We start from the raw sequence: 20,505 nt of genomic DNA, 5'->3' as shown, positions 1-20,505 counted from the left end.
GAATCGGCTCAATAACAACACGTTGGGGTTTTTTTGTTTGTTTTTGATATGGTATATTACATTGATTAGTTTTCTAATGCTGAACCATTCCTGCATTCCTGGAATAAATCCAACTTGGTCATGTTGTACAAACTCTTTTAATATGCTGCTGGATTCTATTCACTGGTATTTTGCTGAGGATTTCTGCATTTATATTCATAAGAGATACTGGCCTGTGGTTTCCTTTTCTTGCAGTGTCTTAGTCTGGTTTGGGTATCAGGGTTATATTTGCTTCATAGAATGAATCAGGGAGTATTCCTTCCTTCTCTATCTTTTGGAATAGTTTAAACAGTACTGGTGTCAATTCTTCTCTAAATATTTGGTAAAATTCCCCACTAAAGTCATTTGGTACAGGACTGTTTTTGTTGGGAGATTTTTTGATCACTGATTCAATCTTTTTACTTGTTCTGGGTCTACTGAAACTTTCTATTTTCTCTAAAGTCACTTTGGGTAGGTTGTGTGCTTCTAAGAATTTGCCCATTTCATTTAGGCTCTCCAGTTTGTTGCCACACAGTTGTTCATAATATTTGGTCATAATTCTCTTTACTTCAATCGGGTCAGTTGTAATGTCCCCACTTTCATTTTTTATTTTGGCTTTTTGCATCTTTTCTCTTCTTTGTCAGTCTAGCTAAAGGTTCAACTTTAATAAAATTAATTTTTAAAAAGCAATTTGTCAATGAACAATCTGAAAATGAATTAAGAAAACAATTCCATTTACAATATTAAAATTACTCAGAAATAAATTTCATCACATAAATGTAAAATTTATACTCAGAAAGTTACAAAACATTATTGCAAAAATTAAAGAATAATACAAGGAAAAACATTCACAATCACAGGTCAAAAGTCTTAACATTGTTAAACGGTAATAATCCTCAAACTGACCTACAGATTTAACATAATCCATACCAAAATCCCAGCTGACTTCTTTGTGGACACTGACAAAGTGATTCTAAAATTCCTATGAAATCGCAAGGGATCCAGAACAGCTGAAACAATCCTGAAACTGAAGAATACAGCAGGAGGATCAACACTTCCCAATTTCAAAACTCACTACAAAGCAAAAGTAAACAAGACAATGTGGTACGAACACAAGGATGGAACATACAGATCAACGGAACAGAAATTAGAGTCCAGAAATACATTCATACATCTATGGTCAATGATTTTTCACAAGGGTGCCTAGATCAGTCAATACGGAAAGCACAGTCTTTTCAACAAATGGTGCTGGGGCAACTGGATAGATACATGCAAAAGAATGTAGTTGTACCCCTACCTCACACCATATGAAAAAGTTAACTCCAAATGGATCAAAGAGCTAAAACTGTTGGAAGAAACACACCAGCAAATCTTCATGACCATGGATCTGGCAAATTATTCTTAGATGAGCAATAAAAGCAGATAAATTGGACTTCATCAAAATTAAAGCATTTGTGCTCAACGAACTCCATTACGAGTGAAAAAACAACACACAGAATGGAGGGAAATATATGCAAATCATATACCTGATAAAGGAACCAATTCGACGGCAAGGGTTTTTGGTTTTGTTTTGTTTTGTTTTTTTCTATCTAGAATACATAGAGAACTCCTACAGCTCAATACAAGGCAACAAAGAGGCAAATAACCCAATTTAAAAATTGGGAAAAGGCTCTGAACAGACATTTTCCAAGATATATAAATGGCCAATAATCACACGAAAAGATTGTGGACAGCATTAGTCATCAGAGAAATGTAAATCAAAACCATACTGCGATACCACTTCACACCAACTGCTAGGACTAGTACCAAAGAGTCAGTAACAAATGCTGACAAGATGTGGAGAAATCAGAAACCTCACACACTGATGGGAATGTAAAATGGTGCAGCCACTTGGAAAAAATCTAGCAGTTCCTCAAAAGGCTAAACGAAGTTATCATATGACCCAGCAATTCCACTATAAGCACTTAAGCACAACACATAGTTACAAACCAACTCACTTAAAGACTATTATATTAAAAATTCAAGGTACATACAGTGATTCGTAATGACCAACAGGTGCTACTCTGCAACGGGCATCAAAACATTATCATTACTGTATTATTATGTTTAAAATGTTTTAGTGTATCTGGATTTTTTTTTTTTTTTTTAATGCATAGAAAGGTATACCATATACTAAGACAAACATATGACTAACTGTTGGAAACCCTGGTGGCGTAGTGGTTAAGTGCTAACCAAAAGGTCAGCAGTTTGAATCTATCAGGTGCTCCTGGAAACCCTATGGGGCAATTCTACTCTGTCCTACAGGGTCCCTATGAGCTAGATACTAACCATACCTAACTCTTCCAACTTATGTACAAATTAGACTTAAAGACAAACTTACGAACAGAACTTGTCTGTAATCCAGGGACTGCCTGTGCAAGACAACTGAAAATATATGTCCACACAAAAACCTGTACACAAATATTCATGTCAGTATTATTTGTAATAGCCAAAAGGTGAAAACAATCTAAATTCCATCAGAGAAACATATGGATAAACAAAATGTAGTATATCTATACTGTGGAATATTATTTGGCCACAAAAATATTAAGTACTGATACATGCTACGACATGGATAAATTCTGAACACATTACGCTAAATGAAAGAAGCCAATCCCAAAGCCTACATATTATGTGATTCCGCTAATACAAAATTTCCAGATTAATGGTTATATACAGCTTGGAAGTTAGGAAAAAACGGGAAATGACTGTTAATGAGTATGACGTTTTTTTGGGTGGGGGGGCTAAAAAATGTTCTAAAATTGACTGTGGTAATAGTTGAGTAACTAAAAATCACTGAATTGGTATGTACACCTTAAGTGGGTAAGTAGATCGTGTGGTAGATTAATTATATCTCAACAAATAACCTGTGGCCACTGAGTCGATGCAGACTCATAGCGACCCTATCAGACAGAACAGAAATGGCCTATAGGGTTTCCAGGGGTCGGCTGGTGCATTTGAACTGCCAACCTCTTGATCAGCAGCCAAGCTCTTAACATTGCACTACCAGGGCTCTATATCTCAATAAACACATTAAAAAAGCAATCTGTATTCAGCATAATTCACATAAGCACAATACGTTGATATTTTTCATTACACTTTGATTTCAGAAAGTAAAAATATAGGAGATTATATAAACTTTTATCTTTATTATTTAATTCGTTCCCCCAAATGATTCTCGGTTATAATATCCTATTATTATAATTCAAAATCTAAAATGAGAAAAAAAGTTAATAATAATAATAATTACCACTTGTTGAAATCTACTTGTGCCAGGCCCTCATATGCACCAGCTCGTTTGAATCTTCTAAGTCTATGGAATAAGATATAAAATCAATTTTGCAAGTGAAAAAAACTGAGTCTCTGAGAGGTTAAGTAGCTTGTCCAGACCTTGAACAGAGCTTGGACTGGAGCCCATTATCTGTCCAAGTCCAGAGCCTGTGTCGAGCCGATAAACACTCCCTTTTGGGTTAATACTTCACAATATACTTAAAGGTGCACAGTCACTTAAAATTTAAGTTGTTTTTCTAATTTTTCCCTCTGACTAGAAGAAATGGGTTGGCTTCAACCTGCTTAAAAACTATCCCTCTAACAACTAAACACAATATGTGGACCTAGATGGAGGTGTGGAACAGCATCTATAAAAGACCTTGTGGGGACAACCGAAGACATTTGAAGACGGACGGTTTATTAGCTGCTACTATAGAACTGGAAACCCTGGTCGCCGGGCGGTTAAGAGATTGGCTGCTAACCAAAAGGTTGGCAGTTCAAATCCACCAGGCACTCCTTGGAAACCACATGAGGCAGTTCTATTCTGCCCTATGAGTTGGAATCGATTTGATGGCAATGGGTTTGGTTTTTTTGATTACTATAGAATTGGAACCCTGATGGCTCAGCGGTTAAGAGCGCAGCTGCTAACCAAAAGGTTAGCCACTGTTAATTTTCTTAAAAGTTAAGCATGATGTTACAGTTATGCTGGCAAAGGTTCTTATTTTTAGGAAGTACGTGCCAAAAGTATTTAGGGATAAAGTATCACATTACCAACATACTTTCAAATGCTTTAGCAAAAAAAGAAAACATGAAGCAAATGTGTCAAAATGATAACTGGTGAATCTGAAATAAAGGGTATACTTCTACTCATCTCCCAACTTTACTGTACATTTGTAATTTTTCAAAAGTGCTCACCCACTTTACATGAATTTTTCAAGTTAAAAATATTCTATAAATTATATTCTAATAAGATACTACAAATAACAGTTTTGAATATAACATTTAAAATAAAATCTGTGAATAAAAACTGTGAATGCCAACTAATAAATATAAAAGCAACAACAGAATGTGAAAGTAACTATTTGGTAGCTGTGATATAATAACTGATTCTGGCAAAGAGTCATGCATGGTTTTAAAATGAATGAATGGAAGTCTGATAAAAATCAGGATATTTACATAATATCTCCCCACAATATACTTAGTAATTATAAGGGGAAAAACCCTAACTTTAGAAAGACCTGACAGATACCACCTTCACAAAATGATGAAAGTTAATAATAACGACAACACACACCACCACAATCACCAGTGACAGGACCGATCAATATCAAGTTACTCCCGATATGATGCACCGTAAACACAACACTTAGTACTCCTGCCACAAACATGACAAATCCAAACTGAGGGACCGTGTACAAAGTAACTGGCTTGTACTCTTCAAAAATGTCAAGGTCACCAAAGAAAGAAAATGAAAAAACCGTTACAGACTAAAAGAGACTAAAGAGGCCGGATAATTAAATGCAATGCAAGATCCTAAATTAAAAATCTAAACCATAAAATAACATAAAATAATGTACAAAAACAATTTTATAAAGAATATGCAAATTACAACAGCACTCGAAATGTCAGATGAGAAGCTTAGGGGCAGTGGGTTTATCTTAATGGCGGTAGAATAATTTGGAAAAGGGTAGCGACAATGGTTGCGGAACATGAAGAATTAATGTAAATGAATGTTTCCTGCAGAAACTGTTCAACTGGCATATGTTTGCTGTGTGTATTTTCACCAAAAAAATTTAATTAAAAGTATGTATATCTACAATCACATAATTACATATAGTCTAATATATAATTATATTAATATCATTGGATCAAATATTATTGGCAATATTTGATATACTATTATCTACTGATCTTATTCAGTATTAATATTCTGATTTTGATCATTATATTGTGATAATAAGAGAATGTCAACAACAACATGTTGAGAGGTGAAAAGGTATCTATCATGTCTGCAACTTACTCTCAGTGTAGGTAAAGAATAATGACAGACACAGATGGGAGATGGAGGAGCATATAGGTAGGAGAAGGACAGGTAATGATAAAGCAAAGGGTTTAAAATTTAACGTCTGAGAGTTCATGAATTCTCTTGTACTAGTCTTGCAACTTTTCCAAATCTGACATTAAAAATTAAAAAAAAAAAAAATTAAAGTCGGGTCAGTATAACAGTAAGGTAGGGAAATAACAAAAAGCAATTAAATCTTAAAAGACACTGATGTATTCTCCACATAATTTAAGTAATTAAGGAAAAAACCGAATTTCTCTGACTTCTTGAATGTCATCATTTGCTGACTCAGTGCTCTCTATAATTTGCTTCAATTCTTCAAAGACTCCTTTTTGAATGCGGCAGAAATAGCTAATTTAGACCACTATGGAAACCCTGGTGGCATAGTGATTAAGTGCTATGGCTGCCAAACAAAAGGTCAGCAGTTCGAATCCACCAGGTTCTCCTTGGAAACCCTGTGGGGCAGTTTTACCCTGTCCTGTAGGGATGCTATGAGTCAGAACTGACTCGATGGCAATAGGTTTGGTTTTTTTTATCTACCACTAAATAACCTACAAGTTTTTCTCTCTCACAAACACTGCCATTCAATTCATTTACCAATTATTTTTTGTATGCCTGTAAAAGCTTCAGCACTTTACCACTGCAGCCAAATATTCCTTAATCACGTGAGTTATTTTCCAGTGGAAACTGTTTAAAAGGACTGAAGTCAGGTTGTTTGGGCTCTGCTATCTTCTGGCTGTGTGATCTTGAGCAAACTGATTCACCTCTTTGGTTTCCTCATCAACTGAGTGAGATAAAGGTGTGCCTACCTCATGGGAGAATTAAACGGATGAGCTGATATACGAAGAACACTTGAAGCAGTACTTAGCACCGTGGACACCAAATTAATGTTAGCTTTTGTCTCAAAATATAAGATAAAAAGTGACTATGAAGTGACCAGGATAACACAGTTCAATGTTTTTTTTAGAAACTAGTCCTTTCTAGGAAAAAAAAAATCTTTCTGTTCACGGCTATTGTTATAGTCAAACATTTAAAATAACCTAACTGCTCCATAAAGGATTGGTTAAATAAAGTATAACATCTCTATTCAATGAATACCCTGCAGCTATTAAAATCATAATGTATTGTGATGAAAGGGCATTCTATGTCATGTAACTCTGCCAACTGAATAAAGCAGGATTTATAAGAATATGTAAAAGTCTGATCCCAGTTTATAAAATACTTACATGCAAAAATATGCACAGGATGAAATGAGCGTTCATTCAGCTCTTTTCGAGGCAAGGCATGCAACCTCCCTCAGATGCCTGGGGGTTCCTGCAAGACACACTACGGTGGACTGGAGTTGGGGCCTTCCCACTAATTCCTCTAATGCTATGTGTCTCAGTTTCAGCTCCCTCATATGCAAGATTCTGGCTTGCATCATGGTTTCTCGTATGACCTTTTAGCTTCTTTTCCACACTAACTCGATAATCCTCGTATTTCCTAGGTTACACTACCAAGAAAGGGAATTTGATTGACCCAGTTCATCTTTCCTTGCAAGATGGGTTATAGATTACCAGCCAGGCTACAGATTTAGCTGACCCTGGAGAAGGGGGAGGGGTGGGCAGAGCTACCAGATAACCTCCAAAATTTGTGTAGACCCCGTAAGGAGACAAAACAAACAAAAAGGACATCCTACTGAGCTATAACTTCCCCCTTGCACAGGGAACCTGTTATTAAACAGAACACACAGCATGAATACCTGAATGTCTTATTTGTACACAAAATTCCACTAGAAAGGATCACAGAGTTGCATTTAGTATCTTCAGAATGATCTCATGGATCATTAAATACTTAACAGAGAAAAACCAAAAACTGAAGTAGTATTCCAAACAATAAATAGTTAAGCAAGAACAAATCTAAAATTCCCAGTGAGAAAAAGGGTACATTTCTGTATCTGGACTTTCGTTTTCATTTTACTAAAAAGGAAGCTAAAACACTGAGCACCTGACAAGCCTAGGGAGGGGTAAGCACCCCCAATGATTAGAGAGAGACAGGACAAAGAAGAGGATCCCTGGTATGAAAACACAGATACCTACTGAGGCCCCTGGAACAGAATCTGGAAACAAGCTGGTTGCTCTTAGGAAGGGTTGCCCTACAATTAACTCTTGAGTACCACCACCAAAATGGTAACCAGGTAGGAGCTGGGATTAATTTAATTTTTCCTTTTAACATTATTATATAATATTCATGAAAAATAAGTAAAGTTCTCTTTCACACCATTCTCTTAAGCTTCCTCCAAGGCTCTTCCTCTCTCCCTCTACGAAAGTGGTTTCAAGTCTCAGCCTCTGCCTTCTTTCTCTTTCACCACCGTAACTCAAAAAGCCTTCTCAAAAGTAGTCTTTGACCCCTTCAAATCACCAACTCAATGGCTGTTTTCAATTATAATTTTCCTGTATTTCTCTGCATCATTCAGCAATCCAGACCTTGGAGCCGAGGTTTTCATCATCTGGGTGTGTAATGACATCCGTCACTGAGCCGCCATACCTGCCAGGAACCACCTTCCTCCAGCTTACATGTTAAAGGATACTCTGCAGTGTTTTTAAGCCACTATTAGTACTGCGGAAACCCTGGTGGAGTAGTGGTTAAGAGCTATGGCTGCTAACCAAAAGGTCGGCAGTTCAAATCCACCAGACACTCCTTGGAACCCCCATGTGGCAGTTCTACTCTGTCCTATAGGGTCGCTATGAGTTGGAATCAACTCAATGGCAACGGAGGTTTTTTTTTTTTTTTGGCTTATTAATACAGCATTCTGCTACTTGTAGCCAAAAGCAACCCAACTGATGAAATCATCTTTTGTGCTCCAACTTTGCTGTCATCTAGTCTTACCCATACTTCCTTCCATGACAAACATGACAAATGTCCTTTCCCTGACCACTACCGTCAATATTTCACACACCCATTCCAGTCTAATAATTAAATTAGCCTTTCTTCCTCTGCTCTGTTCTATTTCAGCTATCAGTACCAGATTTAACCTAAAACGCTTAGTACATGGGACATCCTTAACTCTCAAACTGTTTTCACACTGCCTGAAGAAAAGTGATTAATGCTAGTGGACCTAGCATTCAAGGTGTGTCATGATGCAGCTCCCTACTATCATACAACCTTATTTTTTATCAGTCCCCCTTAAGAACACTCTGATCTAGCTAGCCATACCGATTAAAAAAAAAAAAAAAAAAACCACAAACCAAACCCGTTGCTGTGAAGTCAATTCTGACTCATAGCGACACTACAACACACAGAAGAACTGCCCCAAAGGGTTTCCAAGGAGAAGCTGGTGGATCCCAACTACCCACCTTTTGGTTAACAGCTGAGTTCTTAACCACTGTGCCACCAGGGCTCCCATACTGACTTACTCCTTATGAACGCACAAGCCTGCCTTCTCCAGGAAGCATCTCACTGGTGATCACTGTCTCCCTCTAAACTTCTCTACCTACTCGTTAGGCACACAACACAGGTTACAGTATATCATTGCCCTTAAAGGAAAAAAAAAAAAAAAAAGAACAGCAGGAGAATAGCAACCCTGCCACATACCTCTGCAACCTGAGGTTAGTAACAAACAGATACAAGCTGATGGGGTCTGAGATTTTCCCTTTTATTTTTAAGTTCTTTTACTTTAAAAAGTTGCCTAAATCCAAGTGCATTCATTGGTAATGAATATGGGCTCCACCATAGAAAGCGATGAAAATCTACAGTTAGGAGAACATAGGTATTCGCAACACAATTAGAGCATTCCCCTCCCAACCCCCAACATCCTGTAAAAAGGGCTGGGTGCCTGATTTAAGACAAAAAGGGAAATGGGGAGAATGATCTTCTACAGACAGAATGTGGGGGCAAAAATTAGCAAGCTGTGTAAGATACTAACCCAAATTAACGGCAGTCTAAGGGTGAAAAATTTTGAAATTAAATCTCTTAATTATGGCAACAGGTGAAATTTTTCTTTAAATCACGTTTCACTTCTCCCCTGAACAAAGAACTCCAGGACTCTGATTATAAAAATTGTTCCCCACACCTAAAAGACTCTGCAAACACAACCTTTCAGGGAGAGAGGAGAAACACAATGGGAACAGGGGAGAGAAAGGATTTGCTAAAGAAGTAGATCTGTTAATTTAACACATTTTCTGTCAAGCAAATCAACTGTCCTTTGTGCCATTGTTGCTGAAACAATGAACACTCATGGAAGGGGTGTTCATTAAAAGGAACTAGCCAGGAGAAAAAACACTCTTGCAGTCAACAAAACTGCTTAACAGCATTCTTAATTGTAAGAACTTACTCCATTCTTAGGGATTATCAATTGGAAATGATTTTAAAGTTCCAAGTTAAAAAAACATGATGCAGTTAATGTAATCCTGGCCTCATCACCTTCTCAATTTTCACTTATTTTTTGGGAGTTACGAGTGGAGGAGGGGGACAGAGGGTACACACAGTCTGTTGTGACAACTATTCACACATTTAATTCAGGTGGCCACATGCCTCAGTGACATATTGCCAAGGCAGGCAGTTACTCTAGTAAACCCACCTTAGGGAAAAAGCAGACCTGACTTAGGTCTCAAAAAGCTAGGCTGTAGGATCAAAGCTAAAAGCTGACCACTACAATGTGAAACTCACAAGAACATTACATCATTTAAACCAGCCAAACAGCTTTCACAAAGGTCACATGAAGTCCAAGATTTTAAAAAGGAGAATGAAAGCCTATCTCCCATACATTTTTACATAAACCACATTACACTTTAAATGGGTGTGTGGATGATGAAGTACAAAACAGAGCACGTTAAGAGAATTATCCTGAAGGTTCCTTTGCCCTTTGAAGAGGAGAAAACTACTTTGCCTGCAGAAGTGACTGATTTCACACCAACTTATTTACACAAATTCTGGGATTTAACACCCTGATGCGGCCCAGAAATTCTACCCCTCCTCCACCACTGCCCAGAACAAATCCTAGGTCAGCAGACAAACACAACAATGGAGTAGGAGAGAAAAAAAAAGTGTGGTGAGACCTTAGTTCTCAGCCAAGAGAGATAACGAACAGAAAATAAGGTGCTGGGTGTCTCTGTGGGGACCAAATACCCCAAGATGAAAGAGATGGACTTTGAGATGAACACTTTCAGTGAAAGGCATCCTCAGAAGCCACACATAAGTGATAACATTTCCTTGAATTTCTATAGCATCTTTCTTCCAAGAAGCTCAAAGGCCTTTACTGTGCACTACTACTGCCTAAGTCACCATCACAATACAGTATTTTCTCCAACCAAAATGAAAATCTATTTGAATACATAAAAATCTTACCATACTTGCCTAAGAACAAGAACGGGAGAAATCATAAAAATATATATATTCCCATTGCCGCTGAGTCAATTCCCACTCGTAGTGACCCTACAGGACAGGGCAAAACTGCCCTATTGATTTTCCAAGGAGCGCCTGGTGGATTCGAACTGCCGACCTTTTGGTTAGCAGCCGTGTAGCACTTAGCCACGACCCCAGCACGGCTTCCATACACACACACACACACACACACACACACACACACACACATTTAGAGCAGCCTCAAGAAAAGCTCTAGATTGGTGTGTTTTAAATTGAAAATTCTGGTGGAATATCCATTTAATACAACTTGATATGTGCATATGACCCAATGTCCCAAATGTATACACGCACGCATGTGCGCACACACACATACACCTTCACCTTAGGTTCCACTGAACTTTTGACCCGGTCATGGTGAACCACCACTATCCCCCCCAATAGTCCACCACTACGAAATGCTGAAGAGATTTGTCAAGAAGAGCCTTGTGCCCTGACAGGCAATGGCAGCCGCTGAAGCCAGCCTGAGGCTGCAGCACAACACCCCTCCTCCCACAACAGCACCAGGCCCTGCCTGAGGGAGGCCTTTTCTTTACTGGGAGGCCTTTCTTTATTGGACAGGTCAGCTTTACAACTGCCTCCCCACTACCCCAAAGCACTCTCCTTTCCTTAAGGAACTCTCCAGGAAAGAGGAGGGGGAAAAAAGAAAATCAACACGTCTGTTTCTCAGGTTTCCAACACGTGCAACTGCTGATGACATGCACATCTGGGAGCAACTATAACTTCTTTCAATTTCGATAAACAAAAAATATTAGAAGTTTGCATTTAAGAGGAAAAAAAATCACTGTCAGAAGGAAAAACCCACTTATAATACTGAGTACCCTCTATACCATGACCCACACAGAGAAGTCTTCCCTACTAACATCCTAAAGCTGTGATTCTCAAGCAGATGTGATTTTGCCCCCATGAGCCACTTGGCAATATATGGAGACATCTCTACTTGTCATGATTGCGATGTTACTGGTACCTAGTGGGTAGAGGCCAGGGATGCTGCTAAACATCCCACAATGCACATGACAGCTCCTCACAACAAAGAATTATCTGGACCCAAATGTCAACAGTGCTGAGGTTGAGAAACCCTGAGTTAAAGGAAAACATGGAATCCTGAGCTCAGTATTATTACCCAATCACTCTTTTCTGAAGCGCAAGAACTGCTGGGGAAAAAAAAAGGCATCTCAAATCTTCCAGTATAAATTTATTAATATTTGGTAGAGTCTGGTTTGTTTTGTTTTTAATGTAAAGAAGGTATAATAAACGCAGCCAATGAAATATGAAAGTATGGGGGAAGGGCAAAAAGGCTATCTGAAAAGGTCACAGTATCAAATGAAAGGCAAACCCCAAGCTAGAAATTACAACTGGATTTTATTTAAAGTTCTAGTTATGATGTTAAACATAAATGAGGAAACACAAAAGAAGTAAAGGGAAAATAACGTAACCCAGAGCTTCATCCTCCAGAATTTCTCAACGTATGAATCTCAGCCCAGTTTGAGGACCTTAGAGATTCTCGGAGCCTCTAAAGCTACTTTCAAAGTAGCTTCTTGGCAGATAAGGTTTCCACAGGAAGAGAAATAAATTCATCTAATCCGAAAGCTTACCAAGTGTGGATCTGTAGCTTTCACCTGGTATGAAACTGATTTCTAAGACATGGATCCTAACAGAGCTCACAACCTGGATCTTAGCTAACTTTCTGAATCAGTTAAGAGTGTTACACATGTTAAGAAATAGTCTTAGACCTAGGAACTTAGAACTTTAGACCTAGCAAAAACGCAGGGCTCCTCTAGTCTAAAATTCCCATTTTATAAAATGGGGCATCTGAAGCCTAAAGTGATCTGCCTAAAATCATAAACAAAACAAAACAACCAAACCAGTTGCTGTTAAGTGCATTCTGACTCATAGCAACCCTATAGGACAGAGGAAAACTGCCCCACTGGGTTTCCAAGGAGCAGCTGGGTATGGATCTGAACTGCCAACCTTTTGGTTAGCAGTGAGCTCTTACGATGGAGTTGGGCCCACAATCCAGGCTTGTGGCTCTCTGCTTGTTCCCATTTGTAAATAGGGGCAGTCAAATCAAGTAGGTCTAAAACCTACCGGTTATAAGTTGGGCAGCTCTGTCCCAGTTTGCTCTGTCCATACCCTGCATTTTTACCTAAAAAAAAAAATTACCTAAGCCACCCTTTATTTACACTCTGCCAGTGCTCCTCGCTCTGGACCCCTAACACACTGCGCAGATCCAGCGCTGAGCCTCTCTTGATCAAAGGGCAGTCAGTTGCACCAAATGCTGCCAAGTTGTATTTTAGGCTTTCCTAACTGTGTTCCAGAAAATTAAGCAAGACCAAACTTAACTTCCATTGTGAAGCAAGCCAGCTAACATAGGCCGTCCTTCACCCCCTCACCTTGGCCCTCTCTGTGCCTCCTGCTTTATTTTTTGTCTCTCTGTGACATACTATATACTTTACTTATTTACTGTCTGTCTCCTCTCAGTAAAAAGAACAGGGATTTTTTTGTTATGTTCACAGCTGTATCCCCAAGCACCTAGTACGCTGCCTAGCACATACAAAGTTTTCAGTAAATATTTGCTGATAGGAAAGAATGAATATGTGAATTTGTCACTGCAGAAGTTTTAAAATGGGATCTTTTGTACCCCACATTACTACGAATCAAAAACTCTAAAGTTGCGGTATGGCATCTCAGCCATGACTAACAGGACTAACCCCTCGCTTTACTGATGATAAAACCTTAAGTAGAGAAACAGCACGATGTAGTAGCGATAGCACAGAATTTGGTCAAAGAACCTGAAATCCAGGTGACGGCTCCTCTCCTCCTCCACTCCCCCCTCAACCAACCTCTATAAATTTCCCATTCCGTTATCTGTAAAATGAAAATAACCTCTACTTCCTGATGATGGCTAAGGATGGTGAACGGTAAAATGAGATAACATTTTGAAAATGTGCAGAGTACTAGGCAAGTGTCATTTATTACTAAGTTATTTTCACCTGCCCAAGGTCACAGAGCTAGTTTAATGGCACAATTAGAACTAGAATCCAAGTTTCCTAACTCCTAGTCCAGTGCATCTTCTATCACAAAACTAGGCTTTTAGTTAAAGCCAACTTATTCTTTAATGTAGTTCAGTACCTCTTAACTTCGGGTCAGAGGCCACCTTCAGAATTTCATGAAAGCCATAGGCCCTTGCCTTCAGCAAATACACATTTGTATGCCAACCCCAAATCCGCAGCCCATCGAGGGTTGGCAGCGCTTATACTAGTCTCTCTCGGCAATTTTTGTTACTTATTTTTATGTTTAATAATTCATTCCTTAATGCGCTTGATTAAAGGTTTGGATCCAAGGAAGCACCAAGGGTAGAACTCAGGAATCTGAATTAGAGATACTGCCCCCTGATCACCATGCTGATTAGGTGGCAGACTTTACCGAGACACATCTACAACCTAAGGAGAGGCACGGAAGGGGAAAGGATCATTACTCAAAGGCAGGCCAAGCTCAGGAGGAAAGCAGACAGTACAATCATTATTTTGATCAAGCTGCTACTATACAAATCATTCAAATAATTGTTTTGAATCACTAATTGCAAATAGCCACCTAGAGGTGGCACAGTCTCCTCACTAGAGAAAATATGCTCAAAATATTTATGATGGGATTTCTCCCATAACACACATGATGATTAACCGCATTGCTGTCTATTCCAAACCCGCTGCTGTCAAGTCTATTCCAACTCATAGCAATCCTACAGGACAGAGTAGAACTGCCCCACAGGGTTTACCAAGGAGCAGCTGGTGGATTTGAACTGCTGACCTACTGGTTAGCAGCCAAACTCTTAACCACTGTGCCACCAGGGCCCCTGATTAATCCCAGGCCAGAGTACTGAAAATCATTCTATTCTTCTGAACCCTTTACTTTGGCAAAGTGACATATTATATTCACTGGAAAAAAATGCCAGGAAAAAAGCAAGTAAATCTCTGGGCGGGTCAATTAACCATTCTTCATTTCTCAAATCAGGACAAAATTTAGCCTGGTGGCATGACAGTTAAGTGCTCAGCTGCTAAACGAAAGGTCTGCAGTTCGAACCCACCAAGGGGCTCTGTGGGAGAAAAGACCTGACAATCTGCTCCCTAGGAAAGGGGGCAGAGTTCTACTCTGTCCTATAGGGTCACTATGAGTTGGAACTGACTCGAAGGCACACCACGACAATAACCCACTGAAATGTTAATTACATAATATTTGCTTTAAATGAACTGCTATATAAATGCTGGTTCTGAAATATTAACAGATAATCTGAGGTATGGCCAGTTATGAGCTTCTTTAGTAAATCCCCCAGCTCAGAGTTAAACCCATAAACCCATAGCAGCTGCTTAATGATACAGAATATTGAATTCAGTGTAGTTAATCTATTGCTGTCCAACTATACTTCGATCTCCTCATCTGAAAAATAAAAACACCTAACCTACCACACAAATACACTGCAAGCCTATTTAGGAATTTCTGAATTTGCTAACAGTTAATAGGCTTTCACCCATAAGTGGTGGGATTATTAACTCCAAAACCGAACCCAATGCCAGCTGAGTCAATTTCAACTCACAGTGACCCTATGGGACAGAGCAGAGCTGCCCCATAGGATTTCCAAGTCTGCAATCTCTCCAGATGCTGACTACTACATCTTTCTCCCGCAGAGCAGCTGGTGGGTTTGAATGGCAGACCTTTTGGTTATCAGCTAAGTGCTTAACCACTATACCACGAGAGGTCTTTGGTGGGATAATAAAATCCAAAACCAAACCCAGTACGGACAAGTCAATTCCGACTCACAGCAACCCTACAGGACAGAGTAGAACTGCCCCATATGGTTTCCAAAGGCCACCTGGTGGATTCGAACTGTTCACTCTTAACTACTAAGCCCCTAGGGTTTCCTGGTGGGATTACAGGTAACTTTAATTCTTTTACCTATACTTTGCTATAATTTTCAAGTTTTCTATAATGCTCATGTATTAATTTCGTAACTAGAAATTTTGAGCAACTTAATGCACTGTCTATACATTGATTTTTTTTTTCCGTTCACAGATTTTTGTTCTGATGATTACAGAACTCGTCTTTGAGGGCCACTAGACAGCAACACACAAATCCTTAAACATGTCCTAAAACCAAGAATCAAGTATTTTGACTCTTCCATAGAAATCCTGTATTTCAAGGTTAATAGAGTCAAAAGATTTTTTTTTAAACATACAAAAATAAAAATATCCACACATTGGGGACCAGTTCTCTAAGTGGGTCTTGACCTCTTGCAAAATTGCAGCATGAATCCTCCCAGCCCTTCACCTATCTGAGAGATTGCTTCACTTTAGATAAATAGAAAGGCAACTCCTTGAGGACTCTGCTTCCTAAATTTTCTATAAATCCACGGGTTCAGCCTGGTGGTCAAGGATGAAATGAAATCTTTTCCACAGCTGAAAACTGGTTTCCTAAAAAAGTTAACATACCCAACTTCTTCCATTTGCTATTATCCATCATTTCTATCTTTTAGGGTTGCAGTAAAATAACTCTGTAGAGCCTTTCCACCTGGCCTAACAGGTACAACTCCGCATTAAAACTGTTTCTTTTCTTCTTTTTATAAGGGTCTTCCACTGCATCATAAAGTCTAACCAAGGGACTGTTTCACAGCTTGTCATAACGATTAACTATTGGATTAAACAAACAAACAAAAAACCACACAGTTTCTTTCACCTAAGCAAATAAAAACGAATTTATTTATTTATACATACAGAATCAAAACTAATAGTGTTTGCAATGAGTTCTGCACGAGCACTGAGTCAAATCTGTTAGAAGTCTAGAAAAGAAATTTTTAATTTTCTGGTAACTACTGAAAACCGTACATTAAAATTTACATTAGCCATATCAAAACACACCTAACCAGAAAAATATTACATAACAACTGCAAAGGGAAAAAGTCACTATCATTGGTAATCCATCTTACTGAACACCTCCAAACAAGACAGGTGTGAGTAGTTCTTAAAATGCGTGTATACTGCATCCCAAATATTCATTCGTGGTGTATGTATTTCAAATAGCATATGCTTCACGAAAAAAAGTGTCACTTCCAAGAAACACTAGAATCAAAAGAGAAGACAGTCATCTCAAATGGTTGCACTTACTCACCATGTAACTAGAATGATTTTTCATTTCTGTTATGCATACAAATCTTTGATCGGCTTACATTTCCTTTAGGAATCAAGCCAGCTAATACTTAGAAACCACAAGTTTATTTCTTAAAACCGGAAGATGAGTTATTTATAGACTACTCTAGATGTACTATAAGGATTTAAGGCAAAATTAGTTACCTCTACTATTCAACCAACAAAATGGGAACATGCACATGAACTCTGAGAGGTGAATTTTTCCACGGTATTTGTAGAATGGGTCTTAAACACTAAATTTGAAATCTTAGCATCACCTCAACTTTATAATCTTGCAAGGAAGAAAAAGGGCTACTAGAGGGCAAGTTTACCAGCACCCAAAATGGCATTGTCACAAGCCTCAACACCTCCCACAACAGCCACCATTTTGAGCAGCAGTATATAATTAACCTAGCCACAATCTTATACCAACTAAAAGAAAACGCAGGACGTGAGAAGAATTGTTAAACATCTCTTGACTTTTAACATTCCCAAATCTTTAATTTCTGTGGCCGTTTCTTCACTTGGTTAAGTCAATACAAATATTTGTCTAAGGTATTTTCCAATAAGTCCCACAAACACTTTTATTAAAAATCATGCTTGTTACATTCGCTTTCAAACTTTGAAAACAAATGCTGTGGTGCTATGTAAAATATCCAAGTTCTTAAGCACTCCTTAAAAAAACAGATGGGGGAAGCCTATGATTTAATCACATTGTTTTAATCAGCTTAAGGTACTAAGAATCGCTAAAAGCCATTGAGTGGCCCTAGTTTATCAGTCTACATTCCTCTTCATTCTCTCATCCCACCCCCTTTTGATCTTTTTATTTTTCCGATTTCATTAATTCTGCAACAAGAGCAAGTAACCACACTTCATTCACAGTAAGATGCAAATGATATTTCAGCAAACACGACTAAATCTAGAAATAAAGGTTAAGGCCAAAATCTTGGGAGTAAAACCAATCAGAAAATGGCAGAAAGTAACCTATGTGGTTGGGATGAAGAGGGAACAACAACGATTTCCTCCTCCACAAGAGTGATTATTATTTTGACGACTCCTTCGGCGAACCCACTGGCAGAATTGAAAAGAAAACCTGACCGACAAATAGTTTCCATTTACCTTTGTCCAAAGGCAAAAAAGGTGATCAAGTCACTGCATATATTGCCATAAGGGAGAAAGCAATTCAACCTGCCAACCAATCAAATATTTCACACCCCCTGCCAAAAATAAAAATATAAAGGAGGATGGAGGCTGGTGGGGCTAGGTGCCTGTTTTAGAGCATTCTGTACCTCATACTCCCGCCACCATCCCCGTTACTATGACCCTCTGATTTTAGTTCAATTATCACAAAGCCTCGGGTTTGAAAGCACCTTCGGCCTGGCCAGAAAAGCCATCCCTTTCCTCCACGCTTGCCCGGATTAATAATGGTGGCGAAATCAGCTCAAAGAGCTCCCCGAATAAAGACGGCAGTATTCCGAGAGCAAAGGGGCTGGAAAAGAATAACGGAGTCCCAAACTTTCCCTCCGCAGCCGCGAAGCCCAGAGCAAGGGCTCGATGCCGGAGCTGCTCCTCCGAAGAGAGCGCGCCCCCCGGCCCAGGCCATCATCTCCGCCAGCCCAAAGTTAACCCAAAGCGCCCCCCGAGAGTTGCGGGTCTCCGGGAGTCTGCAAAGTGCGACTCCCCCCCTCAACGCGCCCACCGAAGTGGGGGCGAGTCTCGCCCCAGCACAACAGATTCCTCCCCCAATCAACCCCAGCGCCCGCCTCCCCGCCCGCGGTCCGAGTTAATCCACCGCCGGCGCCCCCCACCCCCAGCCCCCTCGACCGCCTGCACCCCGTCCCCGCCCGGAGCAGCTGGCTCGCAGCTTCAATGGCACCGGGAAGGGAGCGCGCGCGCGCACGCACTCTCTCACCACACTCAGCCTCTCCTTCCAGAGAACTCCCGGGAGAGCCGCCCCCCATTCCCACTCCTACAAAAGCAGAGGCTCTCCCTCCTCCTTTCCGCTACTCCCTTCGCCGCCTTCTTCTAGAAGCCGCGGGTGAGCACAGGGACCGCCCGAGAGAAAGTCCCAAACCCGGACGCCCGCACTTGGCGTCCTTTGCAAAGCCCGGAGGAGCTCCCGCCCGCCCTCCTCCCCTCTGCGCCTCGCGCCCCCCACCTCCGACCCCTTCTCCTGGCTCCCGACTACAGGCAAAAGTCTCTCGCTCTCCAGCTCCGTCCTTCAGGATGTTCCGGGACTCCCCGAGTGGGGCAGAGGGAGAAAGGGGCGCACTGTGCGCCGCCTCGCCCGCTCCTCGCCGCACTCACCTCGATCTCAAAGTCGGGCAGGCGGAACGCGGTGCGAAAGAGCGAACAGAAGTGTGCGATGGCCGGGACTTCCCACCAGGAGCGGAGCTCGCCCAGCCCAGCCGCGCCGCCCTCCTCCGGGCACATCTCCCAGGCGCGGCGGTGGCGGCGGCCCCGAGCTCGAAGCGCGCCTCGGCGGCCCCACGCTGTCCGCGTTCGGCTCGCTCAGCTCGGACTCCCGCCGCGGCGCAGCGCCTCAGCTACTCCGGCGGGGGTGGCGGCGGCTGCTACTCCCGCTGCTGCCGCCGCTCGGCGTGTGCATGAGCTGAGGGCGGGCGACCCAGGCGGGGGGCGTCGGCTCGAGGGCCCGAGTTACTGAGGCGGCTGCTGCTCCCGCAGCCTGCGGGGTCCGCGCGCTCGCCCCATCCCGCTTCTGCGGCTGAGGCCGCCCCCAGTCCCATACAATATAATCATCTCACCGCTGGGGAAAACAGATGGGGCTGGGAGGGGCGGGGGGAGGGGGCCGAACAGAGGGCCTGGGGGAGGGGCCGCACACGAGGAGGGGGCGGGGCCGTCCCTCACCACAACAACAACCCCCGCCCCCACTTTCCACCCCCCCCCCGCCTGGACAGCTGCATTGAACCAGAAGGGGGAGGGGAGGGGGGCTGAGCACCCCAAGAAAGAGAGGGAGTGTGACTTGAAGGGAGCGAGGTGCAGCCCTATGAATTACTACTACATATACTCTGCTTTCCAGGCGGTTAGGACTGAAGAGTTTAGTTACTTTTACGTTGGAAGACAATAAGGGTCTCTCCCACCCCCCACGTGGCCTTAGTGGTCGCGTCCTTTTAAAGGGCCAGCTGGGTGGTGCTTTCGGTAGGGGCTAGATCCAGAAACGTGCACGTGTGGGAGTTCAGTTATTATTGATACTGACGGTAGTACAGGGGAAGGAGTGGGACGTCCACCCCAGAAATATGAGGCCTAGAGAAATTAAGTGGTTTCCACCTGTTCTTTAACGCTTTTATTCCCTTCAAGAACAGTGCTTCGAGGAGATCTAAAGTGGCTCTTTCTCCAAAGGAGAAAGGTGGTGGGGCTGGTTAAGCTGGAACTAAGTAGGATGGAGGCTGCAGAGCAGCGGGAAGGGTGGGGTAGGGGGGAGGCACCAATCAGCAGCCATGCGGGAAGAGGGATCCCCCCCCAGGGAATGGACACGTGTGACCGCCCTAGAGAAGACGGGTTATGAGCACTGCAACTGCC

General features: G+C 41.3%; 1 protein-coding gene across 7 annotated transcripts in view; it reads right to left on the bottom strand.

Moving 5' to 3' along the window:
- The window catches only part of LOC104845975 (chromatin remodeling regulator CECR2), a 172,668-nt gene extending 153,244 nt beyond the window's left edge, over positions 1-19,424 (bottom strand). For 4 of the 7 annotated variants that reach the window (XM_064284793.1, XM_064284795.1, XM_064284796.1 and 1 more), the window contains exon 1: positions 19,273-19,424. In XM_064284793.1, coding sequence (XP_064140863.1) covers positions 19,273-19,398 — 126 coding nt within the window. In that variant the 5' untranslated portion in view covers positions 19,399-19,424. Of the gene's footprint in view, positions 1-3,307; positions 3,328-19,123; positions 19,143-19,272 lie in introns of those variants that run through there. The other 3 variants (XM_064284798.1, XM_064284801.1, XM_064284800.1) reach the window with 3 other exon arrangements.
- Positions 19,425-20,505: the final 1,081 nt, after the last annotated feature.

This window comes from Loxodonta africana, chromosome 4 (genome assembly GCF_030014295.1).
Source record: "Loxodonta africana isolate mLoxAfr1 chromosome 4, mLoxAfr1.hap2, whole genome shotgun sequence".
NCBI classification, from domain to species: Eukaryota; Metazoa; Chordata; class Mammalia; order Proboscidea; family Elephantidae; genus Loxodonta; species Loxodonta africana.
The sequence above is the reverse complement of the archived record's forward strand: the minus strand, read 5'-3'. Positions and strand labels throughout refer to the sequence as shown.